The sequence below is a fragment of the Accipiter gentilis genome, chromosome Z (assembly GCF_929443795.1).
Source record: "Accipiter gentilis chromosome Z, bAccGen1.1, whole genome shotgun sequence".
Taxonomy (NCBI): domain Eukaryota; kingdom Metazoa; phylum Chordata; class Aves; order Accipitriformes; family Accipitridae; genus Astur; species Astur gentilis.
In genome coordinates, this window is record NC_064919.1 from 73,583,992 (window position 1) to 73,610,001 (window position 26,010).

Here is a 26,010-nt window from a genome sequence, read left to right on the forward strand (position 1 = left end):
CCGGAGCGCCGGCGGCCGGCAGCCGCCCCGCGGCCCCTGCGGAAGCTCTCCTGGAGACCCTCCTTGCCAAACGCTGGAGCGCCGAGGGTGTCCTCTTGGCCTTGAGGGACCTGCGAAATCGACGTCCAGGCTGCCCTTCTGCTCTCCCGCTCCTGCGTGCCCTCTGGACTCCTCCCTCTGCTGAAAATTTATGCCTGTGTGCTGACGCACCTTTTCTTTCACCCTGCCTCGGTGCTGTCGCCATCAAGCCAGTTTTAAAACATCACATTCTGCTTTCAAGTCCTTTCTTTGATTACACTTCTTCGATGACGACTGTCAGCCCTAGTTTTCTTTCAACTGTTAGAAAGTATTATAAAGTTAAGAGTCCCTGATGTTATTACTAGTTATATTCTCAATGTCTTGATTCTCTCAGTTTGATGGCACTCTTAAATCTAACATCAGAGGCTGTTTACCTGGCCTAACCTTATACCACTGTTTCTCTTGTCCCTTGTTTAGGACTTTAAGCCCTACAAGTCAAGGAGCAAGTCTCGGAGCTATTTTTAACGTTGAGCAAAAGTCTGCCATACTCCTTGTGCATTGTGTATGAAGGCTGCACCTGCAAAGGTGGTTAAAGATCCCAACAGATTCTTTCCATTCAGTCAGCCCATCTGCCTATTATATTTTTCATACCACACTCATCTCTATGGTGTGAGTGCCTTTGGCTCATTTTCTACTTTTATACTTAGGACCAAGGTGTCCCCATGTGAAAAAATGAGTTGCAGTCAGGAAGAACAATGTAGGGAATCTCATGGGTACTTAAGTAGCATACAGGGCTCAACAGACTATCCAGCCATTGTATAGAATAGCTGAAAAAAGCACCAGAACAATGGTGAATAAAAATGCCATCATAAAACCATCTTCATAGGTTTCACATGTCCACTTATTCCTATTTACAGAAGTCCAGACAATGAAGAAAATTATGATGATGTTGAATTTGTTTCACAGGGTAAGATGCATACATTTTAATTAATGGCAGCTATAAGAACCTGTAAGCATATTGTATTTATAAGATAAGCAAAACCGTATTGTATTCATGAATGACTTATGTAACTAATTATGCTGGTTCTGCAGTTTTATGGGTGAAGACTGTTGTCTCGTAACACTAACTGTTCTATAATCAATATGACAGACTCTCAGGAGCTGCTTTAAATATATCCCCTCTCTTCCCGCTTTTTTTGGTTACAAATATGCTGGGACCATAAATTACCAGATTTTCAAATCTGAACCAAAATGAATGCTTCTGTTTCAGAGTTGAAGTTGTGTGCACTGGTGAAGCAGGCATTGTTTTATACTAGAGAAAAAAAAATAAAATTGTTGACTGTGCTTCTAGTGTCGCTTTGTGGTCTGCCTTCAATAAGAGGCAGTGAGTTGCTGTGTTGTACCAGGAGCAGCCGGAGAAGCAGATTGTGACGCAAAGAATTTCAATCTGCCTTCTGATCTCTCCTCGAGAGGAGCTGGTCTGTGCCAGGCACAGTATGCAACTTGTAGTGTGCTAGCCATCCCTGTCATACAGCAATGTGGCTGTAGAGGTGAAACTGAGCCCAAGCTCCATTCTTACCTAACTATCTGCAGAGTAAGGAGGAAGCAGGAGATTCACAAAGTTTCTTCTGCTGCAGTCCAGGGTAGAAGCTGGATTAGCAAAAGAGCCTTTGGCCTCTTTATTCAGCTGTTGGGCTGGTCCAAGCAAGTCCTTTGAGGTCTCTTTGGATTTATTAGGGTTTTAACAATTACTTTCTTATATAAACAGCCATTTTTGTAAACAAAAAGCATAGGTAAATTCATCAATGTCATTAAAGAATCTTTAAAACAAATCTTCCACTTTTAATAATACACAGTGAAATATGCTATTTCGTAGATATTTCTAGTTTACAGTGTACTTACTACAAAAGTAATCTGGAAAAACTCTGATGTTTGCTTTCATACCCTCATTAAAAGCCAGGAGCCTGCACATATTTCTAGTTCTTATCACTGGTATTATTAGCAGTTTGTAAATAGTTAATGCTAGAATGAATTGTTTTCTGTACAGCAAAAAATAAATACCCTGTTTTTATTTTTTGTCATACAGGTCATGGAAATACAGAGGGGGTAAGTGTTATCCTCCGTGATAAGCCTATCCTTCTCAGCACAAACTTACAAATTTAGTAAAATCCCTTCAATGCCTTAGAAAATTAATTGCAGAATGAATCCAGTATATTGACAGTAAATTGTAGAAGCACTTACTTATTGTGAAGGACAGAACTAAAATGGGTAAGCAGAGCAAACTGGAACTAATTATCAAAACTAGCGAGACAACAAAAATTTATTTAAAAAAAAATTGAACCCACCCTTTCTATTTCCACTGATATTTCATTTTATTGAAATTTTCCAGAAACAAAGGCCCTGTTCTATTCTAGGAATAAACCACTTGTTTCAGTTAAGCACGGGTTCGTATCCGTGTCTTAAAGTACCTGGCTGTATTAGGACTAAAACAGTCTCTGGGACCCTAATCTGAGTCCCATTTAGATCCCTAGCTTTCTAGTTTATGTACTGCTAAACCTGGCACCTTCATCATGGCAGTGCAATCATCAACACACATAAAGGCTTTCCAGGACTAACACTGCGATTAAAACATCCACTTTGGACTAAACAATGTGCTAGTGTGATAGTAACAATCCAGGACTTTATAGTTGTGGTATTACAAAAACAAAGTCAGAAAAATAGAATAGTGGGTTTGAATAATGTGGTAACTTGGTGTGGGAAGATGAAATTAATTTATATTTACATTTTGCTGTAAATGTTTTTATATAGTATGTATGAAGCTCACATAGCAGGTCCAGTTTCTTCATGTCTTTCCAAGTGTATCTAGGCCATTGAAAACTGAATTTTTCTTACAGGGCCAAGAAAGCGATGGAGAAACATATGAAGACATAAATGACATCAGGTAGTAATTTTATACTCTATAACCTGTTGTATCTTTATTACTAAAAGCTTGCTAACAAATATACTTCATCTGGCCTAGAAGTGTGATTCCACTGCAGTCCATGTCAGGCATTATTGTGTTCATTCATTTCACCCAGAGGAAAATCAGGTTGTTCACAGGTTCTTTCCTACTTAGATCTGCTATGCCCTGGGCTGGAAAAACTCCTGCAGTAAAATCATGTGGTTACTGTGATTGAGATAACAGAAGTCTGATTTCTGATCTAAGGAACATGTCTGAATCACTGTTCGGAATTACAGCCTAGGAGGAAAAAGAAGTTCAGCCCCTAGGTACTATGGTCCCAGACAGATCTTTCACTGTGGTTATTTTTCTTGCTTTCTAGATAAATGTAGTTAAAACTCCTATCAGAGGCTGGATTTGCAGTTCTCATGGCCTGAGTCCCCTAGCATAGCTACAGAGCCAGAATTTGAGCTCTATTCATTCTTCTGCCATTTAGCCCTTTACTTTAAGGAGTCTTTTGCCCTGCTATGTCTAAATGCATGGAATTCACTGCATGACAATAACCAAAGAAAAGCTCTAATTCCCTTGGAATACGTAACAGTCTAAACTTCCTACACAAAAATACCTTGTTTCAGATGTGGAATGACTTTCAGCAAAAATTTATTGTTGAATTCGCTTTGAAAACAGATAATTTTAAAACTATATAACCAAAACAAGGGCTCCTCATTCAGTCTTTTTTTAAATATAATTTGAGTATATCAAATTAATTACTTTAGCAAAAGTACCAAAAAAGGAAGAGGAGGGAGCCTTATTCAGTCAGTTCCATAAGGTTTGTAAAGCACAGCTCATCCATCTGAACCATTGACAGCAAATGGCAGAGCTGTAGCTATCATCCTAATTACATCCCAGGGCCCAGATCTCAGCACCATCCAGTACATGAGGCACAGCAGGCAAGGTACCCTGGTGTGACAGGCACATTTATGATGCAGTGCCAAAGACTGACTGTCATTTGTGTTGACTGCTGGAATAGGTTGCAATTAGGTTTAAAACCACAGTCCAGTGGTAGCTCAGGCTTCAGTTCAGGCTGCATCAACCACTGATGCCCCAGGTAAATATTTAACAGCTGCAGCCAGTGCCACAACCCCTAGACTGCTACTAGTTTCCGAGCTTGCTTGCCAAAATTAGCTCAGAGATCTTTGGACATGCACATGTAGAGCCAATCTCTTACCTTCAGACAACGTTTTCTGGCATACTGTCCTCTTGAGGACAGCTACTTTAAATTATATATGTAATATAAAACAAAGGGCTGCTTCCTCTATCTGTTGCAGCCACACTAGGGTTTAGAATCTGTAGCTTTGATTTCACTGGCAGAAGTCTTCTTCCATCACATATAGTTCTTTGTTAACCTTGGGTAAGAAAGCTCTAGTGAGATCTGTGTCACTGCTACATTCAGTCCTGGCAATGCACTTTCAGATCACCAAGGGGAAGAGAGAAGAAGCGAGACAAGGAAGAAAAGAGAAGAATGGACCAAGAGAAGAAAGAACAGAAGGAAAAAGAAAAGAAAGAGCAGGAAATAAGGAAGAGGTTCAAAGTAAGCTTTTTGCTTTGTAATCTGGCCAAAGACATGTAAGAAGTTTTATTTAGCATTGTTGAGTTCAAAACACATTTTTCAGCTGGCTACAAAACTATTTGTTATGGTAAGTAAACCAAGCACCTGGATAAATTCTAAACAAAGGTTTAAACTGCCCTTTTATGTTTGGCAGATGCTTGACTTCAGACTCTGTACTGAGGGCAAAGATGTTTTTTCAGTGCTTACATAGTTTCGTTAAATTCCTTTCTCACATTCTTCCTATGTAAAAAATCCTTAAAAAATTTTCCTTTCACTTTTCTATTTAAAAAAGCATTTACATTACTAGACTAGCATCAGAAGACCTTAATAAAACTGGGAATTGGATCCCATATATTTAGTGGGTTTTGCTTCACTGGAGTCAAATAGAACAGTATCCAGCCCTTAAGAGATTTCAACAACATATTGCAAGAGATTGCCCTTGCCTTGGTCTAAGGGGTCCTAAAGGGACTTCCAGCCTAAATGGGGAGGAAGGGAATAAGGCACATGTAGGGGAGCTACAGTCACTGTCAAAGTCTAGGGGCTAAATAATGAGACAGTTCTTTCTTTTTATATCATTTTTATATAGCTGGTGATCAGCATACTACCATAGTTTACAAATCTGCCAGTCATTTTTTGTTAACTAATGCCTGTTCACAATGCTCCGCTGTGCTTCCTTCAGTGTTATTGAACATAATGGGAAGCTTTGTTTTTCTTCCTATTATGCTCTGTACACAGTAAACCCATGGTGATTCTCTCACATCTTGTTCTGCTGTGGAGAGACTAACATGAGTTGAGGAGCAAATATTAAAGGAAAATACTAATAGTTAATAATAGTGGTTTAGTTGGCATTTGTCGGGCCGCAATTCTGTTTTTCAGACTACTCCTGTGAAGTGTAGGCATTAGTCCACAGACTGCTTTCAGACTGCAGACTGCTCTCTTGCGGCCATTAAAGTATGTTATTATTCTTAAATGCAAACAAATATATTTTAGTGCACATTTTCTTTCCCATTTCTTCACCACATATACAGGATAGATATTCCTGAGCTAGTCTCTAATTGTCAACAGCCACATGCCTCTGCAAGATCACATATATTTTAAAGGCACGGATACTAAAATCCAAAGTGGTTTCTTCATCACATATACTAAAGATGTCCCAAAGAGAATCCAGAATTCCAGTAAACAGTGTGATCATCTCTTGTGAGTACTTTGGGATCATTTATAGAGTAGAAATGCAAACACAGAACATTATGTGGTAGACTTATTTATGTTAATGAACATTTACTCATCTGTTTTTTATCAGAAACAGTGTGGCCCGCAGGAGCAGGGAAGTGATCATCCCCCTGTACTCAGCAGTGGTGAGGCCACACGTCAAATACCATGTTCAGTTTGGGGTCTCTCGCTACAAGAAAGACATTGAGGTGCTGGAGTGTGTCCAGAGAAGGGCAACCAAGCTGGTGAAGGGTCTGGAGCACAAGTCTTGTGAGGAGCAGCTGAGGGAGCTGGGGCTGTTTAGTTTAGAGAAGAGGAGGCTGAGGGGAGACCTGATCGCTCTCTACAGCTACCTGAAAGGGGGTTGTAGTGAGGCAGATACTGGTCTCTTCTATCAAGTAACTAGTGATAGGATGAGAGGAAATGGTCTCAAATTTCACCAGGGGAGGCTTAGATCGGATGTGATGGAAAATTTCTTCACCAAAAGGGTTATCAAGCATTGGACCAGGCTGCCCAGGGAAGTGGTCATCACCATCCCTGGAGGTATTCAAAAGATGTGTAGATGTGGCACTTAGGGACACGGTTTAGAGGTGGACTTGGCAGTGCTAGGTTAATGGTTAGACTTGATGACCTTAAAGGTCTTTTCCAACCTAAACAATTCTATCATTCTATGATTCTTTGAGTAGTTCAGCTGGAACTACATGGAGGTACCCACAGGAATTAAATATGTGTTTGTTTTGTGAAACTGTGAAAGGTTCCATAGGTTAGCCTGCTAGTTTTAGTCTTTGTATTTCTGTGATTTTGCCAGTCACTCCTTCAGCTGCTCTACTGCTATGCTGTTGCCCTCTATTTTCATTCCTGGTTATTAATTTAAACTGGGTAGTTGCGAACAGGAGTGGTGCCTTTCTATTTATTTGCCTAGGATATTTTAAATGTCAATGAAACAAATAATCATCAGTACAGTTATTTTCTGTTTTGTCTGAATGTTTGAGAAAGAACTTCCATCTGTGATTTCTTTTGTTGCTGCTTCTCTGCAGTTAACAGGACCCATCCAAGTCCTTCATCACGCACGAGCTTGTGTTGACCACAAGGGAGGGAAGAATGAGCTGACTGTCAAACAGGGGGATGAGATTGAAATCATTCGCCTCACAGACAACCCAGAAGGAAAGTGGCTGGGCAGGATAAAAGGATGTTGTGAGTTCTGTTTCTTCACTATACTCCTGAACGTTTTCACTGTATGACAGCAAATGTGTGCACTACACCAAGCAGTAGCCTTACCAAGGCTGAGTCACTGGCCATCAAAGTCAATAATTACCACAACTCACCCTCCTGTCCTTAGCTGGCATGCAAGGCTTAGTTCATAGTAGGAAGTTATTGTACAACATAATGTAACATCTACAGGCACTAGAATAAGTTAGGAACAACATGTTGGGATCTTCAGGGGCCTATTGAGAGGTAATTCCATGTCAGCCTTCAAATAACATCAGAACTTGGCTCCATGCAAGTAACAAGGATCACATTTTTTCATGTTTTTGTATTAAAAATAACACAGGTGTTCCTAAAAGAGAAGCAGAGAATATAAGGTCCTGTTTTAAGTGTTTGTCTTGTTCCCATTCCTATGGAAAGTTTCTAACTGATCTCTAGATTTTATTTTGTCTGAAATCCACCATGTTTCTCTAATTGTATAAGTATCATCAGTGGATCTATGAGTATGATAAGGGGTTGATGATCTGGCTCCTGGGTTATAGCAAAGACCTTAAAAGACTGATCCACAAAATCAATGGAAACTATTAAAAGCACCTGCTTGATTTTTAAGGAGACTAAAATGACAGTAAGTTCACTAAGAGAGTTCACACATGTAGAACTGGACAATACCAGCTAAGCACTTTGTAGTGCTGGATGTAAAAAGACATTAAGGAACAGGAACATGTCTCATATGAAGAGAGGCTAAGAAAGCTGGGGCTGTTCAGCCTGGTGAATGGAAGGCTTGGGGGGATGGATCTTATAATTGTTCATAAATATCTAATGAGAGGGTGTAAAGAAGATGGAGCCAGGCTCTTTCCAGTAGTGCCCAGTGACAATGCAAGAGGCAACAGGCACAGACTGAAACATATGAAGTTCTGTCTGAACATCAGGAAACACTTACTTACTGTGAGGGTGACCAAGCAAGGGAACAGGTTGCCCAAAGAGGTTGTGGAGTCCCCAGCTATGGAGATCTTCAAAACCTCATGGGACACAATCCTGAGTAACCTGCTCTATCAGATCCTGCTTGTGCAGGGGAACAGGCCAAGATGATCTCAAGAGAGAGGTTCCAATATCAGCTTTTCTGTGATACTTTGAAGTTTTGTACATAGGAAAACAAATCTTGGTGAAGGCTGGGAGAAGGGTATTTTCCTGACTATGTGCAGTCAATTAATTAATTTAACTTTAATTAATTTATTTTTCATAACCCAGTTCTTGCATCAGCAAAACTGCAAGCTGTAAAAGTCTTCTCACTGACAAGTATCAATGGTACAGCCCAGTTTGTTTCACCAATGCTTCAGCCTTCAGTGTTCACAGGCCAGTAATGGTCTGTGAAGAAGACCAAATAACAGAAGAAAATCAGTTCTTATCACTTAAATAAAAGAAAAAAAATCAATGTGTTACAGATTTGAGGGGAAGCACACTAAAAACTGTGTTCACCCAGAAGCAGTGCAGAGGGGGATTTTCCATTTTCAAGAAATGCATGAGCATTTTTCACCTTTGAGAAAATCTATTCCTGCTTTCTTCTGTACCGGGAGTACATCTGTCTAAAATTCCCCTCAGCAGAGAGACAGAGTTCCCAATCTCAGGCCAACTGCTCTGCTGCAGGTTTCTTCTAAGCCGTTGCACCCAAGGATATAAACAGATCTTTTTAGCAAAGATCTAGGGACAAGAGGATAGCAATGCAGCTGCAGCATGTCTACCAACCTGAAGCAAAATCAATGCCAACAAAGTGTCTCTCCCTCCTAATGACCTGTCAGAATTTTTAGCTTGTGGACTGCCCTGAAATATGGCATGAGACTGCAGGGGTCCCAAGGTTAGCTGAGAAAGGGAGCTTGCCCCATGATTCCTGAAGTCTGCACAGAAAATTCTTCTACTGTAGCAGAGAAGCAAATAAAGCTGAAGTTAACACCAGCTGAGGAGGGCTTGGGGGGCAATCTGAGACAGATCTAAGATTTGTATTTGTGTAGACAGAGACTCAAGCTGAGGCTGCTTTGAATGAGACATTTCTTTGAAAGTTTTCAAAGATCATAAAAAACAATTCAGTCAGTGATTCTGAACCTTCTGTTAAACTCAACTCATTACCATGAGCTTTAAAACTATCTCTGCCTAATTATATGGTTTCATTCATTTAGATGGATACATTAAAACAACCATGGTGGAGATTGATTATGATTCTTTAAGAAGAAAGCAACAACCACCTACCAGAGCTGCTGTGACACATCCAGAGAATGACCAAGAAGTGTATGATGATGTTGGAGAGCAGGACATTATTAGCAGGTACGTATAAGGAATACATGAAAAGGAGCCAGTGATGCACCCCAGTCAGCCTAGACAGGGGAAGTTTTACCAAAAAAAAGCAGACTCTTGTCACAATAGAACAGCCATTTGTACAAGAAACGTGTAACTGAGCTATTCAAACTGGAGTAGTCAGAGGAAGAAGAATTGATTCTGGAATCCAGCATCTATAAGCACTCATACTCAGGAGGAATCCATACTATTGGAAGAGAACCTACAGCATTATAGTCCAAAAGAGAACAAAATGCACACAATGCAGGATTACAAATCACCTGCAGGATGTTTATTTCTCTTCCCTCACTCTCTTTTGTTGTTCTGCCTTTTGAAGTCACATACTGCCTTTTCTAATATGCAAGAACAAAAGACTTTAAAAGCCATGGAAAGACTCACTGCAAGTGGAGAACTGACCACGCTCATTGCTCTTGAGTATTACTACGAGTCTAACTATGAGCCTTACTACCTCTTTCCTTTTGAAGGGAAGGGACTTCTGGAAGCATGACTAGGATGGCCCTTCAGAAGAGCATGTGGCTAATGTGTATAATCCTGAAAATAAGCCCTCTGAAATCCCATGAGATGGATATGAGCTATACTTTTCTGACTTCATCAGAAGCTTCTCCTCTATGGCACAGTCTCACATTTATTTGCAATGCAGTGCTACACTGCAGACTCTCTACTTCAATGCCCTGTATTTTTCACATCAGATAGATCTGCAGCTAGAGAAGTGCTGTCTTCAGCAGTGTACCAAACTTGCTGGAAGGGAAATATCCCAGTGATCTTGTGACAAGAGTCAAGGCTATCATATGACCCAACATGACGGTGGTACCTCTGTTACCTGACCTCACATAAAAGTCTGCTTCTGTCATGTGGTGCAACAAACCAGTGCTCATATTCCATGACATGTCCTGATATGCAGAAACACATACCCCAGCATGCAGATAAGAGATCTGCATATGGGTATAGAGGATTTCAATGTGTAGGACAACCATCTTGAAACATTCAGCCATTACACCTGCTTTTACTGCTTCCTAGCACCTTAACTTAGAGGTCTGGCTGGAATAAAGGGAGTGCAGCTGGCTGCAGTGGATCCTCAGCTGCTAGAACATCCCCATGAGCTCCAGAAACAGTGCTTGGAAAGATCTACCTTCAGGCTGGCGTTCTTTAAGCAACAAATATAGTTTTGTATCTGATCTATTTCCAGGTTGCTCAGTATCAGTTTTGCTCCCTGAACATTGGTCTCATAGCTCATAACCTAGCCAGAAGATTTGCTTTAGTAGTTCTAGGTTTTAGCTAATCTGAGCATTAGGTACTTCATTGCAGGAGTATCTTTGGCCAATCCTTTTCAGTATGGCAAGCATTACAATTAACCACCTCAATGCAAAGAATTTAGAAAATTTATTTAATTCAAAAGCAAACAAGAATACTTACCCTGTTGCATACTAAAATAACAGTGTAAGAAACTTGGAAGGATGAATGAATGGCTCAGATTTGTTAAATCCTTTAAGCTGTATTTTGACATTTTTATCTTCTCTAGTGATTAATAGCATTCTGTTCAGTTCATGACCATGAATTGTTGGAAGGTCTGACATACATCAACATGTTTTGAAACCACTGTAAGAATGCCATAGTAAAAAAAAAAAGCCTCTTGACCAAATAGTATTATCTCATTATTGGCAGTATTGTTAATATTCCAAAATTAATAAGTGACTAGGGCTGTTGTGTTTCAGGATTTCTTGGCACAAGAGTTTAACAAATATCTTATTTTGATGTGTAAGTTTAAGTAAGGCTCTGACCTGGCAATAATCTCAGCTACTGTGAACCTATCAGGTTTATTTCAGTTATTGTTAGAACCCTGGGCTACTACGAAATCCTTGAAATGTTAGAAACATGCAGTTAGAGATTTAAAGCATCACCCAATGAAAGCTAGTTGAGCAATAAATTCATTGGTTTGCCATTCCATCTCAAGAAAATCTCCTCATAAGGGATGAATCTAAAGGGTGTGGAGGCACTCTGCAGTGTTCAGTCAGATTATATAATTATTCCAATCAAGTTTGACTACATTACCTAGTGAGATCCCTTCCAACATGAATTATCCTATGATCCTAAGTCATATTTTGTACTTTAGTTTAAAGTTATCAACAGGAATATTAAATATATTCTCAATATATTAAAACATTACTGTAGACATCAATTTGCATTTCCTTGAAAATTACACTTTATTGGAAATTGCTAACAGTTGCTAACAATTACTAAAACTTAAGACTGAATGTTCTGCTCATATGAAAATGTGCACCTACATGGGCTTGAAATATCTGCATTGATTTATGCAAACAGAGAATTTGCTTCACAGCCTTACTTGCAAAATACTGTCTTTTTTTTAAAGTTAACTAAAGATGGTATTGATAATGCTCTCTCTTACTCCCCTTTGAATCACCGTGAATGGTATCTTAAAATTCTCTTTTCTGAATTGTTATGAATTCTTTCCAAGGAAAAAAAAACCAGAGTATTTTTTTCTGCTTTACCTGAATCTCTCCTCATCTAAGCGCTAGTTCATTTATGAATTAGATGACACATTTTCTTTAGCATTAGTGAGAATGAACTAGTATTTGACTGTAAGAAATTGGTATGAGTGTGGTAAAAACAGAGAGAAGAAAAGAACTGGCACATTTAGGTTTTGCCCATATAGAACACACAAGCATGTACGTGAGCTTTCAGTGCAGAATTTGTAGTGCTCACCTGGCAATGCAGACGAGTGCCAAAGCCAAAAAGTTTAGAATTAATAACTACAAAAGTGATGGGTGATCATGGTGTTTTCTTTTACCAAAGAATGACTGTTTTTCTCTAAAATGTCTCATCTTCTTTTCCAGTCAGAGTGGTGGTCACAGTGGAGCTGGAAGTAAGTGCTACATATACTTTGGGGGGGCAGTTGTTTCTGTGTACTTACCTTCAAATCCAGACCTCTGCAGCTTGCAGATAATGCAGTAATTATCCATAAGCATGCTAGATGTTAGCTAACAGACAACAAATAAGGAAGTATAGTGGCCAAATTAACTTTCTTTCCACCTTGGGTGGAACTTGGGTGAGACAGAAGTTTTGTCTTCAGATACCGTGAATCAGAAGCATGCCAGAAGATGGCAAAACTTTAATTTTTTTGCATGTGAAGGTAAATCTTCCCACAAAACAGCACGGATATAATTGGCAAAATATTAACATGACCAAGAGTTTTTGTTCAGGATAAATCCAGTTCTGAAATAGTCAGTAATACTACCAATTAAAGCTGCATTTTGCTGACAGAGCTAAGGAGAACTTCAGTTTCAGCGATACTCTGGAGTCCTAACCAGTATCACTGCACCAGTTTCACACTGTCAAGAACACACATTCAAACCCAGTTTCCCCTTTGGCAGCAGGTATATTTATGTAGCATTCTCTGTTGATCACAAGAGCACAGCTCATCTTCTCAGCTTAGAGTTTAGATACCAGTCATGGCAGAAGCATTCCCTGGCAGTGCTGAATGAAGCTGCTGCCAGCTAAGTACAGATTTCAGTGATTACTCTGACCAGTGGCTAGAACTGGACATGGAAACTGAGCTAACCCTGCACTGAAGGAGGTGGGGCTCAAAGGCCAGAACTGAGACCAAAATGGGGAGCTTACATTGCGCTTGCCTCTGGCTTCTGTGGATGAACACAAGACGTCACTTGCTGAGAATGTTGGTCTGACATCTCCAAACGTCACTCCAGTTGCAAACAAAAATTTAAAAGTCATCAGTCATCATAATGACTGGGCCAAAATCAGCAATTTAGAATTTCATCGAATACAGTGTCAAGGCATTTGTTTTTAGTATTCATGTTCTTGTGATTGGCAGTGCCACATTTAAATGCTGTGGATGGCATTCCCAACTGGGATAAGTCTAAATCACTGTTTTAATAAATGGGCCATGCTCGTTTACAGAAAGATTCCATTTGCAAGGATATTGCACAAACTGCACATACATCTGACATACTTAAGAGGCCAGTAATGAATACCCTCTTCAGAAGCATTAAATGTAAATGCATTAATTCACTGTTTGATCTGTTAAAGAGATGTTCCCACCTCCTCCTTCTGATCAAGAAATTTACGATGGGATTGATGATGAAGATGCTGTAACTAGGTATGTTTTTATATAATTTAAATAATTTGCTTCTTTAACAGAGTGTTTTCATTTCAGTTTTTAGTATTTTTGAATTAGTCATAATAATTAGCAAGTATTAGGATGATCAGCAAGTAGGTATACCTCAGGTTGGATTTGTGAAGCTGAAAAAAAAAAAAGGGATTCTTTGGGTTTTTGGAGGAGTTTTGTTCTGTAATTAATTTTGGTATGTCAGCAAAAGCAGCTGCAATCATGAAAATCCCCAAATCCCCAACTAGACAGAATAGCTCTGAAATGAAAACAACAAACTGAAATGCTAGCTTGCTGAGTAACAACATGGAAACAGTAGGCTACTAGATTAATATCTATACCTACAAATATGTCTCAATATCTACAAATGACCTAACAAACATATTTCTAGTTTAGAATTTTAGTGTTTAGCATTTAGGTAAGTGTACTCACCTTGTGGTATATACATTGCTGGCATTAATGAGAATTATGTGCATCAATGGAGAATTTAAACTGGACCTTTTAAAAAGAATGTTACACTTTACATTGTGATAATTGCATGCATACTCCAAAGGTCTGTATCACAGGATGAAGATAAGAATGATATCTGGTCCTGGGGAATCTTGAAGAGGCTAAAGGTCAAAGATGGCAAAAAGAAAAGTGTACGAGAAAAAACAACCAAAGTCAATGGGGCAGAAGATAATGGAGATTTGTTGTAAGAGTCTGCCAGGAAATCACAGTACACATTAACTAATTCTAATAAAGCATTGATTACATGCTACTAACATGTTCTCACAGCAGCCTAATGAATCATGCATCAAATTGCAGCTCAGGATGACACTTTTCTGCAAAAACACTGACCTTCTTTCTTTTCACCTGCATAATATAATTATTCTCTTAACAAGCTGTATTTGTTGCATAAGTCTGGTAACTAAAATATACCAAATTTTTTTTTTTGGTGAAGAACATCAAAATAATCCATTATCTTTGTGCTACTGTGGTGATGTAAGTTTGCTGTATCCTGTTAATATGTACTTTGCTCAGCATTGCAACATGGCTGAAATAAACTGGTAAATCTAGTCCCATTAATCCAAATTTTAGGAATAACATGCCAAATAGAAAAATGCAAAGATTGTCTTCTACCCACTTTGCCTAGAGGTTAGATCAGCAGCTGGTGTTTTTACTTCTCTCATTCAGTTCTGAACCACTTTGATTCAGTGGTAAAAATACATGTAGTACATGAGTATTGCTGGTGTCAGCAGAGCTTCAAAATGTCTGGAGATTACTTGGAGTCCTTGTGTTGAAAGTTTTTAAAATTATTTAAATGATGCAAAAGCCTATTAATGTGATATAAATACTTAATGAGCATCTTGTTTTTCCAGCATGTCTCCTTCAACAAAGCAGTTTGGAAAAGGTAATTAATAGCCTATTGTTCAGTCTCCATATTGATTCCTGATCCTTTTTTCTGTATATATTACTCTGTATCATGCTAGTCACAAAAATACACCCAAGGAAGGAAACAGGATTTCCCATTGCTTAACCAGTTCCAGCAAACAAATTTCAAATATTGTGACTGATTTGGCTACAGACAAGGAGATATATATATTGCAAGCTCTCTAGAAAACAATTTAATGTGTTTTTTAAGAAGTAATGATTTTTATATGCGAGATTTCCACTAGTTCATTTTATTTGACATTAAGTATGAACAGATATACTTGGAAAGAAGCATTTAGTGCAAGACTTCAAAAGTAAAAAGAGATGCTTGTTGTTTTTATTTATCACTTGCAGTGTCTTCGTAAGATAACATATATTCATAAATATCAGCTCAGCCATGGAAAAAAAAGCAAGTTCTTACAATTTTTGAGGCTGTTGCCTGAACTGAGTTCTAAATCTTTTATCTCCTGCTTTGATTTTTCTAGCCATTGATTTGATGAGTTGAACAATTGCTTCCTCTCTACAAATATGCTGAATATGATTCAAAGTATATTCTTGGGGTAAGAATTCTTTCCACTGCTTTGGCATTGCAAGATGGCCTAAAAACTAACATACATGTGATTCATATCCATGTACGAACGTTCTAAGCAACATTGCATTGACCAGTGTGCTATAGGAGTGCCTGAGTGTACATTAAAATCAGACTCCAAAAATATACTTTGATGCAACACAGTGGGAAATGAACTAATTAAAATTAAGATTAAGGGCTATTGCATTAGCCAACATGTGCTAAAACTTGCTTCAGCCTAAGAAGATTAAAATATTAGTGAATACCTGTTAATAAAGAGTCTTATTCTGAAAAGGTTGGCGGGTAGTTTTTTTGCACAGTAGATTGTGCGAACCAGAGAACTCACAGTTACTACAGATGGTAAATGGCTACAGTACTTGCCACAATTTCTTGTCAACTTAGCTACACTACCATAGATTGTAATAGAATGTATTTGCTACTCAAGGATCACATAATAATTTTCCATTCTTTTAAACACTATTGTTTCAGATTGTGGAGACAATGATGTTTACGATGATGTAGATTCTTCAGACTTCCCTCCTCCACCGCCTGAACTCAAGCAAGTGGAAATGGGAATTATTCCCCTGATTAGAAATATGTAATATACTGTAAAACATTTTCAAAGTATTTACTAGAGGCAGTTTGCTGCTAATGTATGCTTTATTTGGTGTTGTCAGGTTTTCTAGTTCTCATAACGCTACTATTGACAATGGCTGTTGAATGCTCCCTGCCTCCATTTTAGATTGAAATAATAATTAGACTACAGAATAAATAAGCATGCTTTGAGTTTCAACAAATTCAGTCCCTGATGGACAAGAGGTAGAAATGAATCCATGGCCTGAAGGTACTTCATTGTAGATTCTCTGCATACAGTCCTCTTCCTATCAAAATTTGGGGACTGTTAGGATAAGTACTTGATCTCAGCTGCTGCAGTATTTTAAGGGAAAAGGAGATAAAGGTGTTATAAGTATGAAACAGATCTGGAGGTGTAAAGTTCAACTTGGAAAACTTTTATACCTGGACCAGGAAGTTATGACCATTTCTGGAGCACAGATGTGTTATGAGCACAGATGCATCTGTGAAGATGACTGCAACATGTCACATTCTGTTGTCACTAACGCCACTCATGTGGAGCTACAGAGTGCACTACAATAATCTAGACTGGAGGCATTAAAACAGAGAGAACTCTTTGAACTATGTATCCAAAGGAAAAGACATGGCCCTCCTAACCTAAATCTAGGTTAGTTCACACACACACATACACTCATCACCAGTGAAACTGTCATCCAGAACTCCTACAGAGATCAGGAAGGATCAAAAAGTAGAGTCAGACTTTAAATTCCCAGGGACAGCATCAGGAAGGACAGTTAGGGCGTGAAACCCTTCCATACTCATTGGTACAAGTCAAGAGCATCAGGGATGTGGAAAAAGCAACAGAACTTGAAATGGGCCATGTACTGCAGATTTCCTGGTATAGCAAGGTCTACTATGGGCACATAGGACTAATACAGCTACTGTATGAAAGGCAAAGATGTTCCAGCTGCCTTCACAGTGGGACATGTTATTCAGCCTATTGTCCAAACGTATGTAGACTTCACAAAAATTGATCCTTGCCTAGAGATTCTACAGTGATGGGTATCATTCACCTAAACTATTTTTGGTAGATGTAAAGTTCTCATTGCTGTAGCAACTAGATACTTTGAATAATGTTCCATATTCACTTATGTGATGATATATTAACATCAGAAGTCATTAAGAGAGGAAAGCAGGAAAGACAACCCCAACGTTTTATTTCTTTTGAAATCAAATCTGTATTGTATTATCCATGTTAGTTTTGTACAGCAACAAAAACATACTAAAGACACATGAAGGGAAGTGCATTTTCACTAAAATTATCAGAAAGGTTGCAAATACCTCAGATGTGTTGCTAATTTTGGTTTTATCTGTAACCTCTTGCTTTAGTTCATCAAAATCACCAAGCCTTGGAAAAAGTAAATCAGATGAAAAAGATGCACAAAAGCTTAAAAAGATGGAAAGAGAAGAGAAGGAGTTCAGAAAAAAGTTCAAAGTAAGTTTTTTCCACATAAAACATAAAGACTAAAATTTCTGTATTCTGTCCTCTAATTTGTAACCCATAATCTGTAAATAATCCATTATTTTGTCTTTGAAAGCTAAAGTATTACTACTTGTAAAATAGTGGTCTGAGCATTTGTAAGTCCAAATGGCAAGCATGGGCATATACTACATATCACAAACAAGTATTTCCCTAATTTTCAAAAATTTAGTAATAAATGGGAACATATTGGTCTAAAAAATACATGATCATAAGCTTTACATTGATGTTTTCAAACCACCATCTCTTTATTTTATTTTTGCAGTTTGAAGGTGAAATTAAAGTTCTGTACTCTACCACCACAGTCCAGGATTTGCCCCACCGAAGATGGGGGTCTAAAGACTTACAAGTTAAACCAGGGGAGTCTCTTGAAATTATAGAAAGTACAGATGATACCAAGGTCCTGTGCAGGAATGAAGAAGGAAAATGTAAGTTTTATTAAAAAGCTGCAGTACAAATCAAATTGTTAGAGAATGATTGAGTGAGGACGTGTAAAAAACCCTCTTCCCTGTCATATTAAAGCAGAGCCTAGTACTTGCCTTTTTCCTTGCCTGGTGGTTGACAAGAGGTAGATCGTTGTTGTTTTATTATTGTGTTTTAAGAGTGGCTTGCCTTGGAAAAAATAAGAACTCTAATAGACAAGAGATACCAAATGTGAGAAAAAGGACAACTTAGTTACTTTGCATCAGCTAAGATTAGCAGATGTTTTTGTTGCTTCTGCCTCCCTCTATTTGCCAAAAAGAGTATAGCTATGATAACACACAGAAGCTAGTAAAAGTAAAATCGTTGCAGCCTCTCTGGGAAGCACTTGCCCATTGAGTGCAGCCAAGGGAAAATCAATTACAATATTCTCATTTTGGATTGCCAGAGATGAAGTTTAATATTTTCAACAGGCTGGGGATGAAACTGCTTCGGATTTTTCCCCCAGCCTCTAGCTGATCCAAGGCATATGTCGTCATTGGCATGCCTGCTTGTTTGGGGAGCTGTGCGATGCCTTTCAGTGTTTCTTGAAAGCCTCGGCCAGGGTGTGCATTGGCAGAAGTTTTTGCATTTTTGGAGAAGTCTGGACCATCTATTGCTGGTTTCAGTATCTTAACGTGCTTCTGCTACAACGCTTTTCAAATCTCCTAATGAAAATTCACTTTGTGTAGGAACAGGCTACATTCAAAGTAGCAGCATCCTTCCATTCACCTCTTCTTTTTACCTCTGACCCATGTAGAAAACAGTACAATGCCATAAACCTCTGAAGGGGATTCAGTCACCTTCCTTCTATTTTTCACCCCTCTGTACTCCGCTGTTACAGTCTGGAGTATAGCCTTCTTCCTGGCAGGCCTGCAGAGTGAGGAAGAATTTCTTGCATAATGACATGTATGTTTTTCAAAATATGGATTGCACCAGTGTAGCCACTTCCCAAAGAGCAGCTTTCAATGCTGCATTTTTTGAACCAAGCTAATAACAAAGTAGAAAGTAGTTCATGTTGGCTGTTTTCCTCACATAGTCTTCAAAGCCTTTCAAATAGTGACAGGAGCTACTGTTTTGCTATGCATAAAAGAACAAATAAAAATATTCTCCCTGAAAACCTCTGAATAGATCTCTGTCAATTTTCACATTAATTGGTGAAGTTTGAATCCTACTTTTGTTAAGTGCATGACAGTTTTGGTTATTTGCTCTAGTTGCTCTAGTTGCTCATATCTTAAAGGTATGATTTTACCTTTTGAAGGACAGATAGACTGAAAATCCACAATTAAAGATGTTTTAGTTACTTTCTTGCACATGAATTCTTCCATTTGCTTGTTAACTTATGAAGCACTTCCACAGTTTCATGCCTCTACTGGCAGTTAAACAAAATTGCATTATAATGTTTTCCCACCTTTTTAAGCAAGGGCTGATGATCTTAGGATTGTATTCTGCTATTACTTATTTTATTTTTCATGAAATGATTTGAAATTTCAAAAGTGAAACAGGGAACTGACTCTCATTTACCTTCTCAAATTCCTTCTGTTGCCTTGATCTGACCCACACACCTTTTGAAATACACAAGAACTTTCAATTCGCTTTCATAGATTTTGCTTAAACAATAGGATATAAATGGACTTCAGTGCCTGAAAATTTAAGTTGTGTCCTCTCTAAGCTTCCGTTACACTGTCAGAGAGCAGCTGGCCCTATGTGTCACAGCTTTCAGTGGTGCTAAGTAATCAAGATGGACTGTGCTGACCTGCTGCCTTTTTCCCTATTATGGAAGCCACATAAATATGAATAAATTAGAAACTGAAATTTTTGACATGTAATTTTGGATTAGTAAATTTGAAAGAGGGGCTGTATCTCCCACATATTTAGGGGCTAGGGACTGTCAGAAGAACCTAGATTATGCTTTGCAGCAGGAGGAGGACTGTCACATGTACATCTTGCTTGCAAGCACACTGTGTTTGTACACAATCACTGTAAGCAAAGAAATTTTGCTTTCATGTATGTGACATGAGCAAATGAAAAGAAGAAACAGAGAAGATTAGATTAGCCAAATGTTTTAAAATGATTCCCAGAAGACTTCAGGAGTTCTGGAAATTACTGGACTCTGCTTAAAGAGAATTTTAAAAATATGACATCTTTAAAAAAAAAAATCAATTTCCATGCCTTTATCCCAGATAATCTGAGGAAAGACAACAAAGCTAAGAATATCCTGAATAGACAGAGCTTTCCCTATGTGTACTGACTTGCAGTCAGCCTGAGGGAATACACAGGTGACTGACAATCTGCAGCACTGGGTTCTTTGACTATTGAAGATTACCTGCAGTCTAACATTTTTAGTAGGCAAAAGTTATAATAGAATTTATGTAATTATCAAACCTTCATGACCCTGAAGATATAAAACCAGGCAAATTAAGCAAATTTTATCTTATGTTGCTGCAATCATATATTAAATGCATAGAAATATTTTTTTATTTATGTAACTGTTAGTCTTAAACAAAAGCTAAAGCAACTAGTGTCAAATAAAATATTATCACATGAAAAGAATGCGTTTTTAGGCAACCTTCAGCTCTAGCACAAGACAGATGTTTTCTTTAAAAATGCAGTGTTTTTAATGTATTATGGCCTTCACTGAGCAAATCGTTAATCTACTTTATATGTAACATATTCTGGAAAAAACCTTATTTGCATTTGAAATTTGTAGCAATATCTGATACGTACCTATTTTAAGATGGAAATACACCAAATTAAAATGAATTATGCAAATGTTTCATTATGAAGAAAATCTGTATATAAGAATTAGTTACTTACTACTATTTGCAGGACTATTTGGGGTATTAGTCTTGTCAGACAACTTTTCCAATATTCCATATAGGAATCACAGGAAATTTTTATATATCAAAACATTGGCTAGTTGAAGACTGTGATAATTCAGCAGCTTTTGGGAACATTACTAGCTCATTGTGTCTGATGCCAATTTACAAAGGAAGGTTTCCCCTGCTAGTAAGATTACTAATCTTGAAAAGGGCAATTTCAGTTAGAATAAAGTTAGGGCTTGCATGTAAAAAATGCTTAACACAAAATATGAGATTCTTTAGCTGGCTATTACTGTGCATTTGGAAAAAGAAAAGATGTGTTTTGTATCAGAAGAGAAAAAATCATGTGAAGGAGGAAATAATTCCTTAAGGTGAAACAGTAAGACCTGGGGATTCAGCTAGACTGACCTGAAAGATCGCCACCAGAAACACTAGCAGAAAACTGATACTTTCTGTGCTGTATAATGGTTCCTCTAAGTACATGGAGCAGTAGCAGCTCCAAGAATTCAAGGAACTTAACAAGTCGAGCTAATAAATTTATTCTAAGACCTACGAATTGTGTATAAATTACTAAACCCTGTCATTTTAGCATGACCATTTAAGCCTCCTAATGAATAAAAGAAGGAAACTTACCTAGTAATTTCAATATAACAGAAGATCATATTTCTTCCTTAGAACTGTCCTAATTTTGTACCAACATACTAATGTTTATCTACAAATATGTAATTATTGTTATGGCTTTCTCTTTGCTTTTGTATGTTATACCAATTGACAAGTATTTCAGTAGGTATCTTTTACCAAAGACAGCAAGTAATTTTTTCAAGAGATTAAATATATTGTAGAAGAGTATGTGTAGTTTATCTGATTTCATTAGAAATGCAACAGAGTAATAGAATAATTCACCAGTGAGTAGCTTTTCTAAGGTATTCCCTTATCTATACAAACAGTTCTTATCAATATGATACAGTTAAAATTTTTTAAACAATTACAGTTAATGATAAATAATTGGTGTATACATCTTGAAAGATATTTTTGTCCCTGTAGGAAACTATACAGATTTCTGTTATTTATTATTATAAATATTATTGTGCAATTATTATATATATTAATATATTAATATTATTATTATACCACATTTTCGTGCTATAGTTTGTGAACTGTACTATAACTTGTTAACTTAATAGCTGTTGTTTCACACCCCTCTCATGCAACCAGGAAACTAAAATGTAAGATGAAAACCTAATCTTGCATAACCTGTTTTACTATTTTTTCCTTTCAGCACTAGTTTTGTACACAATGGAAACTATTGCAACGAAACAAGAGAAATAACATTTTATGAATATGTAAAGTACCTGGCACAATAGACGTCTAATTGCTCTTGGAGCTACTGTAATATTCTGATTCCCTATCTAGGCACTATGTTATACTAAACAAGCAAATAAGAATAATTAAAACTAAAACTGGACATACCAAAATTTTCCTTGAGTACATATCCATTGTATATTGTTATCTATCTTTTATGTCATTCCTTCTGAAATACCTAAAAGAGAAAAAATGCATTTCACTAGTGCTAGCAACAGAAGAAATAAGATGAATATTTTAATTTAACTTAAATACATATAATTTCAATTTTACAGATGGCTATGTTCTGAGAAGCAATTTAGTTGAGAAGTAAGTACAAAGTGATCTTTTTGAAAAATTTGTTGTAACACTCAATTTTGTTCTAAATTATTTGTTAAACAAAAGTGAAATGTAATTATTTTAGTTTGTCATTCTAGTCCTGCAAATTAAGTTATTTTAATGGAGTTCAGAATTGTGAAGAATTAGTCACATACATCCATGCTGGAAATTTTCCAGGGCCCCATTCCTCTTTGCTTAACCATAAACTTTGGTTTAAACCATGAAAAATTACATAAATTAAGCATTATTGGTACTAGAATCTATTACTGAACTGCACATTAATGTGATTAAGTGTATTGATGTCATTTTCAACTGTTTAAATAAAATGGACCAATTTTTCTTTAGGTTTATTTTTATTTTGGTCTTATTGGGATTGAGCAGATTTGGCTCAGTGTTGCTCTGAATAATTGCATGGAGTTCAGCATTTAGATTCTAATCCAAAACTCTTGTCAGAAAGCTTTTCCATTTTCTTCAGTGGGCTTCATGTTAGACCGTTAAATATCAAATCAGATGTCACTTTTAGAATTGAGGCCTGCAAACCCTTATACAGACATTTAACTTTTAATGTTAATGTATCTGCATGCAAATAGTAACATATATCTAATGTCTCAATTTTTAAATACATTGTTTTTCTTTCTTTAACTTACAGTGATGGGGAGATTTATGATGATATCGGTGATGGTATGTTGAACATTTCAAATAATACAATAACTATATTCAATTACACCAAATAACATTATCTCTGAGTTGAAATACTACAAAATATTAATATTTTTGCATTTTATTTCCATTTCAGATTGCATCTATGATAATGACTGATGCAGAATTCTATGCAAGTTAGAGCTTCATTGAAGATCAAAATCTACTTCGGACTTCCTAATGGTGAAAGCAAGAGAAGTCACTAAAGCTGATACAATTTAATTGGCTACACTCTTATAAAAGTACCATTAACCTTTTTTAGGATTTCAGGTTTTTCTCCTCCCTTGCTTTGTATGACATTCATATTGCCATTTATCTGAGCAATTAAAATTCAGGGAACATGAGCTAAAGTTAAGGTTATAATTTTCCACTTCCTTTCCACATTTGTGACAGTCCATGTAAAAACAGTTATTCAATTAGCTATACACAAAGAGACCAATTCACATCTATTAAGGGTACAGAGGACAACAAGCCCTGCGAACAGGTTTTACTCTGGCTCTGGTCTATTAGACACCAGAGACTGCCATCTGGGGAGGACAGTATCCTGAAAAGAAATGCTTCCTTTGGTGATAACATCCTGTTGTGAAAACAGGAAATCAAAAGTGGGCATCAGAGAAGACAATACATTGCTGACCTGCCATTCCAATTGCAACAGCGTTAGCTACACTGACATGTACAGCCATGTACCATGATTGCTGAAATTTCTTTTTCTACATTGTACTAGTGATAGAAAACCATTTTCTAAAATTTATTTGACCATTTTGTAGGTACTTTTAGACTAATATTAATAGTAAAATTGTGTTACATACAGCACTCTGAGATATAAACCGTAGAAGAGTCTACTTCATAGTATAGTGTTGCTCAAAATATATTCAGAACGTTTAGGTAAAGATTTAGTTTCTGCTTAGTTTGAAGATATGTTGTCACTATAGTAATTTAGGCATTAAAATGGACTTATAAACTGATGATAAACTGGTTGGGAAAAACATCTAGACTAAATATATTTATCACACCATTTTGACAATATCTTTTTTCTTCTAAGCACTGTATTTTACACTAGACTTGGCTAAATAAGAGTATAGTTGCCCATTGTAGAAACAACATTTATTCCTAAAGATCATTGGTGATGCTGTTCTCTGAATGACCAAGTAGCAAATCAAAGTAAAATGAACGGATGAATCATAATAACAATTACTTTGCACTTATATATATCAGAACTCACTGAAAATCAAAAGACATTTACAGTGAACTCCCAATAAAGAGGATGAACATGTGGAGAAAATGGAACATGTATTTGTAATGTGTGATGCTTTTGCTGTAGTGCAAGATAATCAAAAACCTGTGAAGACCAATGTGGCTGGATCAGTGTAAGAAACTCCTCTTGAAAATCAAGTCTCCTATAACCCTCAAGGGAAGTAAGGTACTCTGTGCAAATCAGTGCAATGTAGCAAGCTAGTGAATTCAGCTTATAAAATATTTTGGCTCTGTTGAAGCTAGTGAGTTTTGGTCTTACCTTCAGTGGCGCTGAGATTTCATCTCACACAAGTGCCTTTTATTGATGATTCAAAATAGAGTAAATCTCTAAGGAGGTATAATGCTATGGGGATATCAAACATAAAATTAGCTGTAGAGATAATTGCCTATAAGCTATTTTATACTGTATTTAAAATCACTGATAATACACTGAAAAGCTATATGCAAACTTGAGTTTCCTGTTCTATATTTGCTATTCAACCAGCATCCAGGCACACAATACCGATTTCATGTGTAAACATCAGTACCAGCACCCAAATTTAAAACGTGACCTTGTATATTAAGTGCAATGAATGCGTCTGGCTATTTGGCGATGTCACTGCTGGAGGTTTCTTTCTTTTTTAGGGGCATTCAAGAGGGTATCTGCATCAAATTAGTGATATGCCAAAGAATTGAGAGGGAACACAGATATTTAGAAATACACAACCACTTGTCACTTAACAACAGGATAAACAGTTTCATGCTTTATACAGTTAATTATCTCAAAAAGAGTTTGTGTTAATTTCTAACATATATAACCAGTCTTGGTTTAGCTTTAACTGATAGTAGAACTTCATGCATTGCAGTAAGTCTAACAAAGGAACTTTCCTTTTGAATATAGTTTATCCTGTATTAAAGGACTTCAGTAGAACACAAACCTCTTTTGTCCCCCTGAAAAAGAAGTTAGTTTTATTCGTTGTGAGATTTTTTGGTCATATATTTTGAATAGTTTTTCCATGTTCTTAGCCTTGGTGTGTTGTAGGTACTGTGTTTCCTTGCTGATTATACTGACTGAATTGGTAATATGATACATTAGATAATCATAAATAACCATAAGATGCTTTAAGCTAGAAATCTGTGCATCATTTTCGCAGATCCAATATGATGTGATTGTAACAGGGTGTTAAAATGTATTTATAGGTACTACACACTGAAAAATTACTGGTATTGTACATGTTTTCTTTTCATTATTTCACCAATGCCATTCACTGGATGCATTTTTTTCTTTCTTCTGAATAAAAGCGTGCTTTCTGACAAGAAACGTGGGTGCACCATCTTCTGCCAAAGTAGAACAACAGTAGCTGAACAGTAACTTCTGAAAATCATCATTGAACTGCAGACATGGTGAAAATCATTCTATTATTGCTGCAAAGGCAGCACGACTAGCATGTGGCATTTGTTTGTCAGTAATTACTACCCAGAAAGTGAAATGTAAGCAGAAAATCTTCCAGACAGGAAAATCTATACTTAGGCAGTTCAATAAATCTGTATTTAAG

At 37.1% G+C, this 26,010-nt stretch overlaps 1 protein-coding gene across 6 annotated transcripts in view; it reads left to right on the forward strand.

Moving 5' to 3' along the window:
- Nucleotides 1–25,774, forward strand: part of FYB1 (FYN binding protein 1) — a 69,873-nt gene extending 44,099 nt beyond the window's left edge. For 2 of the 6 annotated variants that reach the window (XM_049794784.1, XM_049794785.1), the window contains exons 4-19: nt 936–985; nt 2,105–2,124; nt 2,913–2,959; nt 4,430–4,547; nt 6,812–6,968; nt 9,152–9,296; nt 12,179–12,207; nt 13,389–13,458; nt 14,021–14,161; nt 14,829–14,860; nt 15,938–16,046; nt 17,411–17,516; nt 17,827–17,989; nt 22,480–22,513; nt 23,172–23,203; nt 23,319–25,774. In XM_049794784.1, the coding sequence (XP_049650741.1) occupies nt 936–985; nt 2,105–2,124; nt 2,913–2,959; nt 4,430–4,547; nt 6,812–6,968; nt 9,152–9,296; nt 12,179–12,207; nt 13,389–13,458; nt 14,021–14,161; nt 14,829–14,860; nt 15,938–16,046; nt 17,411–17,516; nt 17,827–17,989; nt 22,480–22,513; nt 23,172–23,203; nt 23,319–23,341 (1,276 nt within the window). In that variant the 3' untranslated portion in view covers nt 23,342–25,774. Of the gene's footprint in view, nt 1–935; nt 986–2,104; nt 2,125–2,912; nt 2,960–4,429; nt 4,548–6,811; nt 6,969–9,151; nt 9,297–12,178; nt 12,208–13,388; nt 13,459–14,020; nt 14,162–14,828; nt 14,861–15,365; nt 15,441–15,937; nt 16,047–17,410; nt 17,517–17,826; nt 17,990–22,479; nt 22,514–23,171; nt 23,204–23,318 lie in introns of those variants that run through there. The other 4 variants (XM_049794787.1, XM_049794788.1, XM_049794789.1 and 1 more) reach the window with 4 other exon arrangements.
- The last annotated feature ends 236 nt before the right edge of the window (nt 25,775–26,010 follow it).